This window comes from Perissodus microlepis, chromosome 22 (genome assembly GCF_051167445.1).
Source record: "Perissodus microlepis isolate ML-2025 ecotype Zambia chromosome 22, ASM5116744v1, whole genome shotgun sequence".
Classification (NCBI taxonomy): Eukaryota; Metazoa; Chordata; class Actinopteri; order Cichliformes; family Cichlidae; genus Perissodus; species Perissodus microlepis.
In genome coordinates, this window is record NC_140481.1 from 20,091,821 (window position 1) to 20,111,107 (window position 19,287).

Sequence of the window (19,287 nt, forward strand, 5' to 3'; positions counted from 1 at the left end):
AGAATCACCAGCAATGTCCTCATTTTTGCCTAAGCTACAGGCTATTATAACCCTTGTGTACAGTTAACGTCCAGTTCTTCTGCCTTTAAAGTTCCCATGTGTCCTCTGTGGTCAAGTGGTCGGTATGTAGGCAGTGCCCTTCATGGCTCACAGACTGAAATACTTTCTCTTCTCCCGCCGTCTGCATTTCCTCTTCGTTTGTCTGAACGCGTTCCCCTCTGCCTCACTCTGGTTCTCTTTCTTTAAGCTTTTCTCTGCTTTTTCCCCTTTTTTTATAATCATCTCTCTGCTACCTCTCTATTACGTTTTTCTTAGCACCACAAGCATTTGTCCAACCATGCTCCACAGCTCAACGAAACCACAAGTGAATCCAATTTTAAAATGTCAAAGAACACACACACACACATACACACACACGCACACATAGACTGACCGGTGCTTGTAGTGTGCCGTCCTCCCTGTCGACGCTCCCTCTGCTGTTTCTGGACTCCGCCTTCTGCAGGGAGACACAGATATACAATGGATTAGAAAGGATTAAATATAAAAGCCATAAATATATATATTTATACAGAAATATATGCACATTGTACTAGGCATTGCAGCAAAATAATAAAATATCTAACATTTTGTTTGTAATTCATAAAAACTGCTGCAAAATCATTTCATTTCCTAACCAAGCACCACAATTTAAAAGCAACTGATTTTGCAAAATTAAAATATTAGCAGCGACAATCAAAAAAAAACAGCCCTGCTCACAAAGAGATCACTACACGACTGAATAGTTCCAGCATCCCCTCGCTTTCTGTTCCAGTACCGTTTTGGTGAAGCACGCCTTGAAGAGATGCATCCTGGGAGAATATAGGTTGATGAAGTCAGGCGGAGGAATGCAGAGAGTGGAGGCCATCGAAAGAAGGGCGGGGATAAGGATCGAAAGTTTAATAGAAGGGGCGATAAAAGATGGAGCAGCTCAAGTCATAGAGAAACTGACGGTAGACGGCACAAAGAAATGCAGAAGTTTGCAAAAGACAGAGAGAAAACCTGAGTCAGAGGCGACTGGATGAGAAGGAAAAGGCAGGAGAAAAAGTTTTTCCAGAGGAAGAAAAGCTCCGCTGGGCACAGAGACTAAATCCTAAAGAGAAAAAGATCCAACTGCCTCACTGTCCTCTCTTTTTCTCCCTCCCACTCTTTCCATCTCTCTGGATCTCCTCCTGTTTCTCTCCCTCTCTCGCTCCTTCTTTCTGACGGGCGACTCCTCGTTCATTCCTCCCTCTCCCTCGCTCTTGCCAATCCCACTTCCTTTCTCCCTCCCTCTGTCCTCCTCTCTTTGCTTTTCTCTTTCCCTTCTTCCACTCTCCTGATGAGCCTGAACTCACACATCAAATTTACTTGCCTGTTTTGCCTTAAGCACTCCACTCTTTTATTACTTCTGTAATTTTCCAGCACATATTCTACATTAAGTTAGCCTGCATATCCCGAATCCAGCGCTCGTTTTCCCTCACAGCAAAAATTCCACTTGCTTCTTTCAAACTACGACAGCAGCTTTCACTTGACTTCTCCAGCTGAACATGTTTCAAGAATGATTTTAGGCAGGAGTAACGGCCACAACAGCTGCCACTGGAGATTAAGGTTCACTCAGACTTTAGACCAGAAGTCAACACATCACTGATCACATGCACTCTGTGCGGGAATGCGTTGCTAATTAGAGGCAAGCATTTAAACTACACCTGCAAAAGACTAGGTTTAAAAATGGATTTCAATCTGCACCAGCAAATATTATGAAGGTCAGCTGCCAAGAAAGAAAAACGGATAGCACGAGGCACTTCTAAAGAGCTCAAACACACATTTGGTTTTAATGTGAAATTTATAACAGTTTCACTACTATTAATCTGCTGAGAATATCATGTGAACGTTTTTTATCGCATTCCTGGCAGGGACACAGCGGCATACACGTCAGAATATTAATTTAACTAGACTTCAAATAGGCTTTGTAATACTACCTGCTCACTGACTGACCCCGCAGCTGACACAAATCCTGTGGACAGTGGGTTTTAATCTACAGCACTATTGATTTTAAAGCACACTACCTTGCGATTAAATCTATGTCTATTGTTACATTTTCAGCTGCTGGAGCCAAGATACTATCAGATTAGCTTTAGCTCAGCAGAGACTCTGTAGGGAGCAATTTTGGTTTTTACATCCATGCCCTGGGTAGTGAGTGCCAGTCAGTCCCTCTTTATGAGATTTCGAAAATGTGGCTGTTAAAGCTTTTATTGAAAAAATGTTTGAGGTGGCTGTGATTCAGGTGGTACATCCAAACCTGTCCACTAATTGCATGAGTGAGAAACAAGTCATAAAGTGCAAAGGTTAAAAGGTGCCACTCAAGTCCGCCCCCTTTGCCATTAATCTGGGTGTTAATTTCCCCAGGGGTCCAAGGTCCTCAAGGTTTGTGCAGCGAGGTATATAAAGTATCCAGAAAAAAACAAACAAAAACCCAAAAAACAACACCCCTGGTGTCAGCTAACAAACAAGATATCAGTAATTCAGCCCGTCATATTTGCCCCGACAGATTTCCTGGTCTATGAAGCAGTAGAACAGGAAATCATGTTAAACATGACAGGCCGACCCAGCAACTCCCCAGCACTCATTACTCATGCTTGATTTTTTTCCACTGCCTTTCAGCTCTCCAACATTTGGCTTAAAATTGAAAAACAGGCCATCGAGACAAGCAGAGAAACAATCTGACCTGAGCAGAGGAGAAAAACAGACTTGTTTTGCAAAAGCAGTATTTTGGCTCCTTTTTGGGGATTTCTCAGTGTCTGATGAGATAAATCAAGCATGCACAACTGAGCCAGTTCAAAGATCTGAAAAAGACATTCTGCAGCTCGTCTGGCAACAACAGTGGACATGAAGAGGGTTTACCAAGTGGGAAAAAATCTCTCACTAATTTTATATTTACATCTTCATAAAGTATTTATTTGGATTTTTGTTCCATTTAGCGATCATAATGATTTGCTGTTGTAAAATATGCCTTTATTTTATCTGCAGCAAGAGTACTGACAGTGACAAGGAAGAGAGCAGATATCTCCTATGCTGGCATCTCTTCATTGGCTTCCTGTTAAATCAGAATTAAATTTAAAATCCTGCTCCTCACATGCTCTTCACAAGGTCTTGAATAATCAGGTGAATACTCAGGTCCCATCTTATCTTAATGACCTTATAGTACCGTATCAGCCCATTAGAGCTCTCCACTCTCTGACAGCAGGCTTACTTGTGATTCCTAGAGGATTTAGAGAATGGGAGGCAGAGTCTTCAGCTGTCAGGCCCCTCTTCTGTGGAACCAGCTTCCAGTTTGGATTCGGGAGACAGATACTATTGCTACTTTTAAGATAAGGCTTAAAACTTTCCTTTTTGATAAACCATATAGTCAGGGTTGAATCAGGTGACCTTGATTTCTTCCTTAGTTTAGAGATTCCCATGATGCATTGAGTGTTTCTTCTTCAGTTACCTTTTTCACTCTGTGTTTATACACCGCTCTGCATTTAATTATTAGTTATTATTCATCTCTGGCTCTCTTCCACAGCATGTTTTTGTCCTCTCTTCGGTCGCTCACCCCCAACTGGTCATGGGAGCTGGCCGCCCCTCCTTGTCCCTGATGCTGCTGCAGGTTTTTCCTTCCCACTGTCACCAAAGCACTTGCTAATAGCGGCTTGTTGGGGATTTCTCTGTTTTTTTTGTATTATTGTAGTCATACCTTACAATATAAAGCGCCCTGAGGCAACTGTTGTTGTGATCAGGTGCTATATAAATAAAATGGAATTGAATTTATTTGTGTCTTTTGTTTGCTTTTTAAAGTATAAATAAGCCACATGTGTTAATACTGAAAAGAGACAAATAATGCTGGTTTGGTTAGCTGACTTAAGGGGCAACTGAAGCCCTGCTTACCCCAGTTTATTTTGCTTTGGATTCATAATCTTCACTATGGATTTGACAAAGAAAAAAAAAACACTAGTGGCAATGTAGAAAGCTAAAATAGGAGGGACTATTTAAATGCAGCCACTATGAGTCTGTATAATTTAATTACCATGAAGCTCTCCTCCTGCTCCAACCACCGCTGGTCATCCTCCATCTGTTGCTGCTGCATCATCAGCCTTTCCTCCATCAGAGCCTGACCTACACACCCAATGTCCTGTAGAAAGAGAGAGAGAGAGAAAAAAAGGTCCTTAGGTGCGCCTTGTTATCAAGACGTAGCAGTGAAGGAATAAATCTTGCTTATCGTGATTTAATGATTATAATTTATCAAACTGTACCTTAATCTGACTAGTCCTGTGAAAGAAAGACGTTTCCACAGGACTCTTAACAGTCCTGTGGAAAAACTAAGCACACCCCATTATTCAGTAGCTTGTAGAACCTGCTTTGCTGCAATAACTTGTAATAAGCATTTTCTGTACGACTTTCCTCAGTTCATTGGGCTTTACGGGAATTCGTTTATTCACAGCTCTCTTAAGGGCCCACCACAGCATTTCAAATTTCAAAGTCTGGACATTGACTTGGGCATTGGAACTTTTGTTTTTCGTCCTTTCTTACAAAGATTTGCTGTTGTGCTTGGGGGATTATTGTCCGGTTTAATGACGGACAGGTAGCCTCACAGAATACTTTGTTTTACAGAGGAGTTCGGCAAGTTGCCCAGATCCTGTAACTGCAAAAAAAGAGAAATGTTCTGATGTATTATGGCCCAAACATAACTTTGAAACATAACATCCACTTTAGGCTGTATAAAGGACATTGTTCCATAAGTATGGACTGTTCAGATGCAAGTCATACTGCTATCTTCTTTTTAAAGAGAATAGGCTTTTTCCTGGAAATCCTTCCAAACAATCCTTTTTTTCTAATTGTACTGTCATGAACTTTAACATTTTACATCAAGAGTCCTGTCAAAACCTCTCATTTCCCCCATACACGACTGTTCATAGTTTGATAAAAATGCTTGCAAGACAGTAGTTCAACATTTCTTAAATGCCGTTACACGATTCCTTAGCACGAAGCACTTTGTTTGGTCTGCTTGGAAAAGAAACTGCAGAACAATTCAAGTGCATGTCCCGCACTACTGTGCTGTAACCAGCTCAGGTTGCCTAAAATGAAAAGTAAATTACACACACACAAACACACAGATACAAATCTTGAGATTTAATTTTAGCTTCACCTGGCAACCAAACAAAACACATATGCAGGTCATAACTGCTTTAACTTGTATTGCTTTAATTTGCTTTAACCACTATGTGTTTTCTGTGTTTGATATGAGGCAAAAATTCAACAAACAGTTACGACAGTGGGTTCAGTGAGTGGCTGAGATGTTACACAAATTCATGTTTGACTGGTGAAAGTTCTGTGTCAAATGCATTTGTGGGTGCAAACCTCCATATTCGGGCTCCAGGGTGCAGTATGTTCAGGTCTGTGCGGATTCCAGGAATCAGTAGGAGGATAGCTGCCTCCAACTCCTCCACCTACACCACCATGGGCTGATTGCTGGAGGAGGACAGATTGAAAGTGGAAAAGAAAAACAGACAAAGAAAACAATCAAAAATATTTATGAACAAACAAGCAGTGTATAGTTCTTCCTCTTTTGCAACATCTGGCTCTATGTTACTAGAAGATTTAAGAGTTTTATCTCTAAAGCAGTGTTGGTAGGAAAGAGGGCTGAGAATGACGTCAATAGAAAGAAATAATGAGAAAATGGGGACTCAAAGACATAAAAGACAAAGGATTCACAGATAATAAAATAGCAGAAGAGAAAACTTTGATTATCATTCAACTTTCCACATCTACGTTTTCACAAAAAGTCTGCTTTTAAAGATGCTCTAAACCAGTCAGATGATGGCAAAACAAACAGAAATCTACCGACATAAGAATAACACTAGGAAATCAATGAATACCTATGAAAAACCACTACCAAAGCCAGTAACTATTTCACTGACGAGCATGCAAATGGATTCAGAAAGTGTTAAAATCTCTTCAAATGCACTTTAAACCTCAGTCTAGTGTGCAATGCATGCAGAAATATACCGATGCTAATCTAAAGTCCGATGTTATCAAGTTAGGCTTAAATGGCAGTTTGAATTACGCACTCCTTATAAGGCCCAAAGAAAAGCTTGCTGCCAGGAGCTGAAGAGTGGCTTTGATTTGTTAGTGTGTGTTTGTGTGTGCGCGCCCGTGTGTGTTTGTCCACGAGTAAGCGGCTTTTAGCACTACAGGAAATGCCTGCTGTCTGCCTGGTTTATGAGGAGAAGAATAACTGCACTCAAACTCTTTCTGTCCTTGCATGTCTCTCTTTGACTCAGACACATGCAGCAGTGTGTGCCTGACAGTCAGAGCTACTCCAGACTTAACACAGACTTGATTGGGTTGGCCTTATTGTGATGACAGCATTCACGCTTAGAGCTGATTTGTACAACCTTACACATTTTTTGTTTTGTTTTAGTGTAACAGAATATAATTTACAGGTTTGTTTTTGAAACTGGTGACTGAATTGTCTTCCTTTCGCATTTTTTGCTCAGTCGTGACCGAAGATTTGTCTTGGCGGCAACTTTTCTTTTTTGTTTTGCTTTTTGTAAATATCTAACACAAATTGGGGAGGACAGTTTTAAAACAACAGAATTGTGTAACTGCTTACGGCATGTACAGCTGTGTGCAGATGCTTGGAAAAAGCCATTTTTTCAACCATCTTTTCACAGATGATGTAAAATGTCATGTGGGTCAAAGTGACCTTCGTCAGGTGCAATGAAACTATGCTCACCACAGTTTAAGATAATGGCAGAGTATATCAGACTGCATAGATGTCAGTCATTAACAAGGAGTGGTTTATATATTAATGGACTGTCATTGTCCACATTAGGTCTTACAGCATCTAGCTCACTATCTATCTCTGTAGTGCTTCACAGGACAGCTGAATCTGAATAAGGCAGAACAGGAACGCACAGGTTCCTCACTGATGAAGATCTGTGTGCTTCTGTGTGCTGTTTACCGGGAAGTGGTTGTGCGGGGAGTTGCTGACGAAGCCTTCACTGGGGTAACCTGGTCTGCTAGGCTACAAACACAAAGAAAACCATTTGTGTTAATCAGCCACAACAAAGACTTGCACAGACATACAAGAAATAACAAGGACATGGGAGGATGGGAAACAAATGATTTCAAAAAGGCAGATTGAGCACAAACAGTCATTGATTCTTACTTTAGGTGGTGCTTCATCTGGGTCCCATGAAACGGTGACTTGTCTCCTCATTTCCATTCGGAGTCTCTCTTCTTGCTGGAGCTTCTCTTCCTCCAGTATCGTGCTTCAGAAATTAAAACATTGGCAGAGAGGAAATTGAATCGAGCGGTCGTGCACTCTTTTGGTTTAGTGCAATATTTCATCTTGACCAATGTAAATGGTAAATGGCCTGCATTTGTATAGCGCTTTTCTAGTCCATAGGACCCCAAAGCGCTTTACACTACATTCAGTCATTCACCCATTCACACACACATTCACACACTGGCGATAGCAAGCTACATTGTAGCCACAGCTGCCCTGGGGCGCACTGACAGAGGCGAGGCTGCCGGACACAGGCGCCACCGGGCCCTCTGACCACCACCAGTAGGCAAACACGGGGTTAGTATCTTGCCCAAGGATATTTGGCATGCAGCCAGGAGGCAGCCTGGGATCGAACCACCGACCTTCTGATTAGTGGCTGTCCTGCTCTGCCACCTGAGCTACAGCCACCCCACATTGTACACACACAATGTACTGAAAGTCAAAGATTTTTAGAGAAATTAAAACAAACAATGTCATGTTTTTAGTACCAATTAAACTTAATGAAAAGGAAGAAGAAGAAAAACTCAAGGAAAAATTACTCCATGGGGTCAGATTGAGACAGAGGCCATCTCTATTATGGCAACAACATCAAAGTTTTAGACCTAAAGCAAATTATTAAAAACTACCTTTAAACTACCTCATTAATTAAATAAAATTTTTTAAATTATTAATATTTTTAATACTTTTTTTATTTTTATTTTTTACCTGAGTTGTGTTTTGAGTTCAGTGAATCGCGGACGCTTGCTGGGGTCATATGACCAACATTTGGTCATCAAACTGTAGAGGGTGGGCGGACACTGGGGAGGCATCGCCAGGCGCTCCCCGTTTTCTATCCTGCCAATCACGTCATTGTTTTTCACCCCCTGGAAGGGCTTGATGCCGTACATCAAGATCTCCCACATGCATACACCTATGGGGGAGACGCAGACATGCAAAAGTCACCTACAGTGATGAATCACATCATCACACAGTGGCGCTGGATTAGAAAAAAAAAACTCACCGAACATCCAGACGTCACTTGCAGACGTGAATCTCCTAAAATTGATAGATTCAGGAGCCATCCACTTAATGGGAAGTTTACCTTTAGAAGCTGAGACACAAACACAGACACAGAGATAAGCACTAAGGCAGAGAATAGAAAAATTTATCATCAGTTAGTGTTTCAACAAAAAGGCTGCAATGAGTCGGTAACACAGAGAACAGCTGATATAACGTGATGTCACCAGTAGATGGTGGTAACGCACTGGCAGCTAAATGTTATTTAAACTAAGACTACTGGCTGGTTTCAGGTCAGCATTGCACTTTCTTTGTTTCCCCATTTTATAGAATTCACAGGAGCCTTTTTACACACCTGTTAATGTGGAAATTACACGGAAACTCTAAGGATACTTAAAATCCGACTGAATGTTTTGTTGTTTCGTTACCTTTGTAGTAAGAGCTGTCCTCCATGTATCGTGATAGACCAAAGTCTCCAAGCATCACACAGTCCACCGCAGAGACCAACACGTTGCGAGCTGCTATATCCCTTTTTTTTTTTTTAAAAAGCAGGAAAAAAGAAAACCTAAAACCTACTGCTGTGATCCGTGTGTAGTCTGAACTGTAACATTATATTTATGAAACATAATATATTATCCTTACACACACACACACACACTCACAGACTCACAATGCAATGCTTCATTTGTGACATATGTGCATCTGACTGTGTAACATCCCAACTGTCATTTGTGATGCAAAATGATGATTCATGAGTCTGAAATCTCACTGTTGAGTAAACTGGTAAAATTGTAACAAGGCAGGGTGAATGTGGGAAGATCTTCAGAGAATGTTGTCATTAAAGGAAATATAATTTTGCACTTTTATATGTTTTGAGATTATATAAGAAACTGAAAGTCCTGCAGGTGTTCGTGTAGTTGAAAATGCCTTTTTAATTCAATTTCAGTATAATCTGTGGTGTTGGCACTAATAGTCTGAGCCCTCCACTCCCCCCACCTCAATCAGGCTACAGAAGCATATGTGTGTGTGTTTACCTGTGTACAAAGCGTTTGCTCTCCAGGTAGGCCAGAGCTGTGCTGAGCTGGTAGGCATACAGGATGAGCGTGGCCAGGTCAAGACTGTACTTCCTCACCTGAAGGAACGAGCGCAACTGTTGACAGAGAGAGAAAACAAAGGGAGGAAATGACAGAGGCACTGTTAGAAGATGAACCACGCTGACATACCAAGACTGAGCTTTTTATGGCTCTTGCCATCTCAAGAGAACTCGAATACCAAGATTATCCCACACACACAGTATGAGGGTTACCTCTCCAAGAGTACAGAGCTCCATGATGATCCACACCGGGTTCTCTGTGATCACACCGATCAGCTTAACAATGTGAGGATGGTCAAACTGACGCATTGTCACTGCAAGGAAAAAAGACAGTAATAGCATCATCATGCATTCAATGCTAATGTGATGTGAGACACACTGACAAACACACAAAATTGCATCTTACGTGCTTCTTGCAGGAACTTTTCTCTGACGCTGTCAGAGGTACAGTTCTTACAGGTCTTAATGGCGACAGCTAGAGATGCTTTGTCCTGCAAACAAACAGCACACAAGACAGGAGTTAACAGATGATACACTGTAAAGCTCGCCGAAATAACACAGCAAGACTGTACAAGCGTTTTGGCCCACACGCTTTAAAAGAGAGGTGCGCATGTTAGTGTGTTTTCACATACTGGACAGTTGTAGACTCCTTGGTGTACATCGCCAAACTGACCCTCTCCAATGCAGCGGCCCAACTCTATCCTGTCCCTCTGGATCTCATAGTCCCGCGCTGAGAGGCAGAGTAAGAAGAGGAAAGGAAAAAAAAATAGGGAAGGAAGTAAGGGCATTTTCAGTGGATGAAAAACAGCAAGAACCTGTCACATTTAGCATTTATTTCAACACCATGGATGAGGTTTAAGCAAGAAAAATATATATATTTAGATAGTTTATTGTGGAAAAGTTTCCACGATATGCTTCTAAGTTAGCTTTAAATTATTTCTATCATTCTGGCAGTCTTACGCTGCCCTTTTAGGCAAACCCCATCCATTGGCACTAGTTTCACTTTACAACAAACCTAAAACAGTAGGACCTGGATCAAGCCTCTTCCTCTCTAACTAGATCAATGGTAAAACATGCACGCTGCAACACAGATCTGCAAACACACCAACAACATACAACATGAACATGCACACGAGTGTCCCAGTATAATGCACTTGTTCCTCTAATGACGTCTGTAGTGATGTTGCAGAGAAACTGCGGGGAAAAATACGATCAAGTAGTTGTGAAAAAGAATTTCAATTTGGGAAAAAGTCTGGAGATCTCTGAGCACCTCTCATATGGACTGAAACTAAACACTGCTTGATGAAGTCAGTGCCTGCATCTAACCCTAACTTTCACAGAGTGTATCCAGAAGGATTGGAGAGAAACTGCTTGTTTTTTTGACATTAAAGCGTTATTAATATTTCGGCCTTGCTGAAAAGGTCAGGAAGCATTTCTGCGGAGGTGTATTAATGTCAGTTGCCAACTAACCGCAGGAAGCTCAAGTTGAAAAGGTTTATTGGGGTCGTTCACCATCGGGAACTTATTCTTTACGAGTTTAATTGTCCGTCAGGCTAAACAGAGCTCTGTTGTTTGGATTCAACCAACCCAAACAAAACCAGTTCAGCAGTAACCAAACACACTTTCCATTATGAAAGATTTACTGTAATTAAAACCACACTGATATTCACTTTCAGGAAATTAATAATTTCTTCAAACATAAAAGAAGTTGTGAAAGAACCATAACCACAAAACACAATTTAAAAAGAAACAAATAAAAAAAAGTAGTAAAGACACGATAACAGCAGGATGGTGCAAGGAGAGCCAAGCCAAAACACAACAAATGCTGTTAGGTTGTTCCAGAGGTCTGTCTTTACTTCATGTTCCCAAGTTCTGATTGACTTATTAGTGTACTTCAGTACAAAGTGTTATATGTACTGAAGCATAATGATTTGTTTATGGATTGGCTCTCGCTCAGTTCCGACGCCCGAGTTCACCTTTACGAGCTGCGATCTACAAGATAAAAAATACCACTGAGTAAAAAAAAGAAAAGAAAAAGCCAAAACAAAACTCAACAACAATTTAAGTCTTTTTTTTTCTTTTCCAGGTGTTAAAGATCAAATAAACAGCTAATGCTTATTCATTACTGGCTTTTCAAAGCGCTTACTGGAGGTCATGGTCAAAAACACTACGATGTAAAAAACTACGATTCCTGGAAAAGAAAAATAACGAGAGAGAATGAAAGAGAGAGAGGGAGTTTTACCTTCAACTACTCCATAGCTCACTGTGTTGGCGATGGGGGGGAAAGAGGAAGAGAGAGAGAGATGGAGATGAAGAGACGGGGGGAGAGCCAGGCAGCAGCTTTAAGATTGAAACTAGCTCAGAAAACACAAACACACAAACGTGCGCAGACAACAATAACTGGCCGACTTTGCTCATTATCTGATAATTGTCGATACCGCCACAGAATAATTCAAAGATCTAAGCTTGTTCTCCAGCTGTTACCGTTTTACAGATTTATTTTATACATTCAGCAGCCGGTAGGACATGGACACACATACAAAGTCAGACACAGGATAGGAAAATATGTCTGCAGTGAGTCTGATTAGAGGAAGTCTCCTAAAGGAGACCAAAAAAAGCAAAGTAAAAAAAAAAAAGGATAAAGAAAGAAAGAGCCAAGACAGAGACAGATAGAAAAAGACTGTGGGGGGAAAGAGAACAGTCCATTTTCAAAGTTGGCCGCACAATCAAACACATAAGTACTCTGAACTGGCCAAAACATCCACATTAAAAATAATGGAGCTAAAGCCACGACTACTTACAGAACTACAGCCAAACAAACCAGCACATTCAGGCTTTTGACAAACGCATGAATGAATCCAACAGATGTGATGCGTCTCCATGACCACACGTACATGGCACAAGCTGCGGCCTCTAGCGTCTCTGCTGTTTAGAAAGGATGAAGGAAAACCGGCCAGAATTTGATAGCTGCTGCCTAACCGAACGCGGTTTAATGCAACTCCTCGGGTTCGTTGTGCGAGTGTGTTTCTTGGAAGCGATTCACACCACAACCTTGCTTATTAGGGAGCAGAATGAAATTAACGTTTGTTTGAGTACGAGAAATTTATAGCCGCCGTGTGCCAGTGCAACAGAAGCTGAGTTCTTAAGAGTCCTTAAGTACAAATGAGTTTAGAAAGAAAGCAAACTGAATAAGTGACTTACTTGAGGGCATGGTGTAGGTGTCCTCTTCATCAACTATCTCTGCATAGTCATCAGTTTCTGAAACATGACACACACACACACACGCACAATAGCAAGACATTAAAACACACTTGGTACAAATGATGACACAAAAACTGGTTTACCGTTAAGAAGGGTCCATGACACACAAACACCCGAGAAGAAACCCACCCTAAACTTAAAGCATGACGCTAACTCAGAGTTTGAACAACTCCCGAGCAGAGAAACACCCACGTAGCTTCTTGCTCTGCCTTTCTCTCGCCTTCTTTCACACACAGACACACACACACACCCCCACACACACACAAAAACACTTGGCGGATAGCGTCAGCTGAGCATGTGTTGTGAATATCTGTCTGTGTGAGAGCAGCTGGTTTGCAGGGAGGGACTTACTGTGGTGGCGGTAGAGGAGAAGGAGGAGGAGGAGGTAAAGAAAAGTAAAAGAGATGAGATGAAGACACAAAGCAGGGACAAACAGAAAATGAAAGGCAAAACAGTAAGGAGACCAGTTGAAAACTCAGTGAAGAGGAAGGGAGAAATGCACAGAAGAGGAAGGAGAAATGTTGGGTCTAGCTGTCATGGGAGCAGATGGTAGTATTTAGGGTGAAATCTGTGCAGAATCAGACAGATAGCCAGAGAGAGAAGAGAGCCAGGAGGAAGAAGAAGAAGAAGAAGAAAAAAGGACGGGGAAACATGGACCGAGTCGATCCTAACCAGATGGCGGCGTTTAAAATAAAATCAGTGTGCAGACTCAGCTGTTGGAAACAAGAGTCAAACATCTGCTGTCCTGCTCCCCTCGCAGCTCTGCTCGGGATTTATCAGGGACTGTGGGAAATGTGTTCCTAAATTTAATCAAAAATCCTTTTCTAAAGCCTGTGGCTGCTTTTCTCAAGAAAAGTCTCTGAAGCCAGACTTGTAGAGGAACTACGGGCTAGCTGCATAGTCATTTTAAATAAGGCGGGCCAAACAATACACCGGATGGTTGACAACATAAACTGCACTTATTTTGTTCTATTAGTGAGCAAAGTTATATTTGGATATTGTGGAACGTGTATATTTGCTCAGAGTCGCATAATGTGATTGATTAAAAACTCTGATATTTGTGTGGTTAGCTGTTAACTTTACATAAAACACAGAATCTAGGGGGGGGAAACACCTACCCTAACTCTGTCCAAGAACTTAAAACGTCCACGACAGATTGGAGAAGGTTTCCAAATGATTGCTGTCTAATTTATAAACACAGATTGCTAGCATACTGCAGTCAATCAGAGTCAGTATGTGTGCAATATGTGGAATATGTCCCTTGTCTTTGCAAAAGAGGCCTCCACTGGCTCTAGTTATAATCCTATATAAAAACAAGCTTGCTGAGCGCTCGGGTTACTTTACAGTTAAATTGCTCTCCTGCAACAACTAGAACACTCTTTGTGGAGAAATTTCTGTTTCAATCTTGAATCTTGCGGTTCTTGCTGTACTGTGAATGTAAGTAGCACATTCACAGTCTACATTAATATTGTGGGATGTAAGTGTGAATTAATAACAGTTAAATCTGAATAAATTTCTGTGTGTGTCTGTGTGTCAACACCAACAGATTTTTAACTTTCACCAGTTTATCACAGTTAATCACCATATTGTTACTAATAACCTACCAGCTTCACCACATTCAATCTCAAACTGACAGCAAATGCGCCAAAATCTCTTGGAAAGCAGCAGCCGGCTACAAGTGGCTGCAGACTTGATCCGCATCTTCGAAGCACCCATTTCAAAAGCAATGAGATTGCTTGCTCATTGGACACAATTGCAATAATTTTGGGCATGCCGTGGTTTTCAACCACTGTTTTCCCTTGTGTGACTGTAGTACAAATGTCATTGTTACTGCTATTATAGAACACATTTCCCTATTTTTGCAAGATGCTAAAAAAAAACCGTTTTAATTAAAACAGGCATCCATTTAACCATTGCTACGCATGACTTATATTTCACAAGAGGGGAACGAAACAACATTTAGAGGCTTATTAAAAGCATCTTGATTTGATCATTAGATAAACTGTTGGGCAAAAGCTGATTCTGAGTCGTTGATTTAAAAAAATGTACTAACAGAATACCTGTTCATTTTTGCATTTTACTTTTTTTCTTCACGTTTTTACATGTACAAAAATCCAATAAATTCCAGCTGGGGATAGAAGCTACACTCTAGTTTTTTGAGTATTTTGTGTAGCTTGCATAAATAGTCTGAGTCTATGAAAGAAATGGTTTTAGTTTTTACTAAGTGGTCACTCTGTATCACTCTGCATATTAAACCCCAGTGTGGTTTGGGATGTGTTCTACAGAAACAACCCTTTCTAAGCTTGAGAGGCCTAACTCTGCATTTCAGCTTTCGGTAGAGAGGGAATTTGTGTGTATGTGTGCGATCTAGCTGGCCCATTATAGCCAGGAATGCACCCGCTCTCGAATCCAGCAAGCCTCTCCCTACTCCTCTCCGTGAGTGTGCAAGTGTGTGCATGAACGCACAAGAGAACACGTGTGCACGATTTTGCATATGTGTAGCCAATTGTGTGTGTGTGTGTGTGTGTGTGTGTGTGTGTGTGTGTGTGTGTGTGTGTGTGTGTGTGTGTGAAGAACGACAGAGAGAAGCAGCTGCAGACGTTCCCGTAAAGAGAAAACACCACTGAATACACAAATTCTGTTTTTGGTGTCCCTTCTGGATGAAAGCAGACATTCGGCTTTGAAGACAATAATAGGAGATAATCACACAAACACTCAACTTAAACATGCAATAATAAAATCGCATGCAACTCTTGCTTACAGGTTATTTATCCATGTATCCAATCATTTTGTATTACAATTACATTACACAATATTTACACAACAAAGCACATATACCGCACTCACACACACACTTTCTCTCTCACACCACCACAACGCGCACTCCCCTTTCCCAGGAGAGTGCAGTGTTTTGGTGGAGGAGGACTAGGAAGAAGGAACATAAGAACAAAAGATTATAAACAACAGTATAACTTTACCATCCCCACTAAGATCTTCTGCAGGGTCCAGGAGAGCATGCAGGAAACGGGACAGCAGAGAAGGAGGACGACAAACAGCAGCGAGAGAGAGAGAGAAGCAGGAGGCAGAGCAGAGAGGAGAGAGAGAGAGAAGAGAAGTTAGAGCATGACATGCCATGAAACAACACGGTGATGTTGCAGGATCTGCAAAGCCAAACAATCAGCGGGCAGTTAGTTAAAATCCAAAATCTAATGAAGGGGGAAAAAATGCAACGTTAACATCTCCTTCAATTAATGCTGTGCAGGCTTAAGTACAGTTAAAATACACATGTGTAGAAAACAGTGACAATAAGTCCAATGTGGTGTCAATAAAGTATGTTCTGTGTGTCAAGCTGTAAGCATGTGAGCTGGGGAGTTAATTACAGTGAGCAGACAGGGGATGCAGCTGTGTTTAATATGCGAGTTTCATTGGAAGAACGGATACAGTGAGCAGGCAGTTACAACTGATCAAGGTTTCTCACATACCTCATTTTCTCACTCAATTCTTAGAACAAGAGAACGCCCCCAGTGACAACTTTTCGCTTTATTATTTTTGGCTTTTTTCACATTTTTTCCTTCTTAAATGGGAAATGTGGAAAAGTTTTGAATGCATATAAGAGAGTAAAAGTTTACAAGCTGTTTTTGCGAGTTTTACTAAAACACGCTGAGCTTGAAATTCCAAGCGTTGCATTTATCAGGCCTGTTTATCACATTTGGAAAAGTTTGGATGATTTTTAAAGGTTTCGGCTATGAAGCAGCTGCTGTCCAGACTCTCACACTCATTTCTCCGAGCCGTCTTTTTAGTTACTGATGACAGCTGCCAAAGCGACACTTGGAGAAATGAGATCAGCATTATGACCCATCCAGGATATCACGCAACTGACACGTACACAGAATAGAGCGATGGGATTCTGGTAGATGTGTAACATCCAATAAAATCCATGAGTCCTTCTAGTATAGCAACTTCCACATGTTGCTAAAAGCATTAGCATTAAAGGAAAATGAGGGATGAGTGTTTAGTAACTTTCTAGCATTGAACAAACAGTTAGCAGCTTGACTTGTTGACACTGCTCTGCTATACGCTACTCTGCTACATCTGCTGCAGACAGTGCTAAGAGTACTGGAAACAACCATGTGGGAGGGTGCTGTGCTGGTTTAAAGATGAGATGACAGTGTTTCTAAATGGTTCCAAGAACCAGGCAACATCTCTCATGTACACTCACTAACCACTTTATTTAGGTACAGCTGTTAAACTTCTCGTTAATGATCATTTGTGATCAGCCAATCACATGTGAGCATCTCAGTGCATTTATACACGCATATATGATCGAGACGATGTGCAGATGTTCAAACTGAGCATCAGAATGTGGTAGAAAAGTGATTTATCTTAAGAGACGCTGAATGTGTCATGGTTGTTGTATTTTGCTAACTGCTGATCTACTGGGATTTCCCTAAACAACTAACTCTGGGCTTTACAGAGAATGATCTGAACATGAGAAATAATCCTGTGAGTGACGGTTCACTGACTGAGAATCCCTGGTGGATGCCAGAGATCAGAGGAGAATGGTTAGTCTACTTCAAGCTGATAAGAAGGCAACAGTGACTCAAATAATCACTGGTTACAACCAAGGTATGCAGAAGAGCATCTCTGAATGCACAACATGTCAAACCTTGAAACAGCATGAGAACTCACCAGTTGCCACTCCTGTCAGCTAAGAACAGGAAACTGACACTACAGTTCACACAACTTCACCAGCATTGGCCAACATAAGACAGGAAACTCTCACCTTTTCTGCTGAGTCTCGATTTAAGACAGTTGGGTCAAAATTAGGTGTAAACAACATAAAAGCATGGATTCATTTTGTCTGTATGGCACAGTGTGGTCCTTTTAGTACCAAACCCCACAGCTTAACTAAATATTGTCGCTGACCATGTCTGTTCCCTTATGACCACAGTATAACCATTCTCTGATTCTCTCTCAAACTTGTTTCAAAACAAGAGATAAAAGTGTGAGAATGTTCGTGCCTATCTGAGAAAAAGGTATAAAGTGTGTAGTGAGGGGTTTTACAGCTTTAAAACACCTATAATAATTGTAAAGAATAAAGTTGGCTACTTTGCGGATTTCACCTATCGCGGGTTATTTTTAGAACGTAACTAATGCGATAAACGAGGGACGACTATACACAAATATCCTCCACAGTCACAAAATCTCAAGCAAACAGAGCACCTTTGTGCTTTGGAGTGTGGCAGAATGGGAGATTCTCCTCATGGACGTGCAGCTCACAAATCTGCAGCAAGTGTTTGACATGATCACGTTAATATGAACTCAGAGGAATGTGTCCAGCACCTTGCTGAATCTATCCCGTGAAGAATTAAAGCAGCTCTTAAGAGGCCCAGTCTGGAACTAACCCGCTGTACCTAACAAAGTGGTCAGTGAGTGTACATTTGTGATTTGTCCATATCAGATGATAAATCTTTTGGGCCGCAACATTCATGAAAAACAACACAGTTGTGACCTCACCAGCAAGATGTGCTTACTGGAGTCCTGAAATAACAATTCACTCTGTGTGTCATCACATGCTACTGCTACTCACAACAATACAATAGGGAAAAAAACATAATGGAAAGTAACAGAATAGATCCATCTTCTTTAGACTTGTAAGGGGTAAAGACTGGTTACTAATGGCTACGAAATAAATTCCTAATGCATCAAAAACATACACAAACCTCAGGCAGAGATATTTGTCCAATCGTTTTTTAATTTGTATTACAGTCTTTTATTTTTAGTGAGCATTGGTATGGTTACGAAGCATCACATAACCTGTTATTGTGGTTAAAGTGTGTGTGTGTGTGTGTGTGTGTGTGTGTGTGTGTGTGTTTGTGTAAGACTGGATGAGTCAAAGCAACAAGGCAACGAAGTCAAAGACAGTTTAGCAGAAGGGGTCAGATTGTGATGGAGCAGAAAGTGTTTTAGCCATAAAATCACTTTTTACTTTAGATCTAAAATGTAGAAAAACTCTCCCCACAAAAAACGAGTCAATATTTGGACCCGTCCTGCACTAAATGAGTACCATAAATCACTTAAACAACCCACATATTATTACTGTAACATTTTAATTAACATTCCTCAGTACTGTGGGTTTTGTAAAGACTGTCTGTGTGTCCTTATGTGAAGTTATTCAGTAAGCGCGGTCATCAAATCAGGAATTTCACTCTGCCACATCACAATTTTGTGGATATGCTCCTCTGCTAACTGTCCAATGAGAGCCGAGGATACCGTTGGGCGGCGAATCTGAACAGAAGACAAAGGGGAGGAGGAAACGCCGCGCCTTGGTTGGCTTAGGAGGCATCGATGTCACAAGATCTTCAGCCAATAGGGCGGGGGAGAGGATGAGAGTGTGAGAGAGAAAACAAGAGTGAATGGATGTGAGAGAGTGAAGAAAGATGAGGGGAGAAGATGTAAACAAAAGAAAGCAGGAACAAAGTGGATGACGGAGAGAGAGGGAGAGGCTGTCCCAACAGAGGAGAAAACAATGAGATTATGATGGGAAAAAATGAGTAAGAGGGGGAAAAAAAACAAAAAGCTGAATTATGAA

General features: G+C 41.2%; 1 protein-coding gene across 10 annotated transcripts in view; it reads right to left on the minus strand.

Moving 5' to 3' along the window:
- The window catches only part of ptk2aa (protein tyrosine kinase 2aa), a 63,693-nt gene that overhangs the window by 5,026 nt on the left and 39,380 nt on the right, over window positions 1–19,287 (minus strand). For 5 of the 10 annotated variants that reach the window (XM_084918491.1, XM_084918492.1, XM_084918498.1 and 2 more), the window contains 15 exons: window positions 15,674–15,691; window positions 12,636–12,692; window positions 11,677–11,697; window positions 10,067–10,164; window positions 9,841–9,925; window positions 9,648–9,748; window positions 9,376–9,491; window positions 8,770–8,870; window positions 8,346–8,435; window positions 8,051–8,255; window positions 7,226–7,328; window positions 7,019–7,081; window positions 5,413–5,523; window positions 4,082–4,186; window positions 434–496 (listed from right to left, as the gene is read on the minus strand). In XM_084918491.1, the coding sequence (XP_084774617.1) occupies window positions 434–496; window positions 4,082–4,186; window positions 5,413–5,523; window positions 7,019–7,081; window positions 7,226–7,328; window positions 8,051–8,255; window positions 8,346–8,435; window positions 8,770–8,870; window positions 9,376–9,491; window positions 9,648–9,748; window positions 9,841–9,925; window positions 10,067–10,164; window positions 11,677–11,697; window positions 12,636–12,692; window positions 15,674–15,691 (1,337 nt within the window). Of the gene's footprint in view, window positions 1–433; window positions 497–4,081; window positions 4,187–5,412; window positions 5,524–7,018; window positions 7,082–7,225; window positions 7,329–8,050; window positions 8,256–8,345; window positions 8,436–8,769; window positions 8,871–9,375; window positions 9,492–9,647; window positions 9,749–9,840; window positions 9,926–10,066; window positions 10,165–11,676; window positions 11,698–12,635; window positions 12,693–15,673; window positions 15,692–18,968; window positions 19,056–19,287 lie in introns of all 10 variants that reach the window. The other 5 variants (XM_084918495.1, XM_084918501.1, XM_084918499.1 and 2 more) reach the window with 4 other exon arrangements.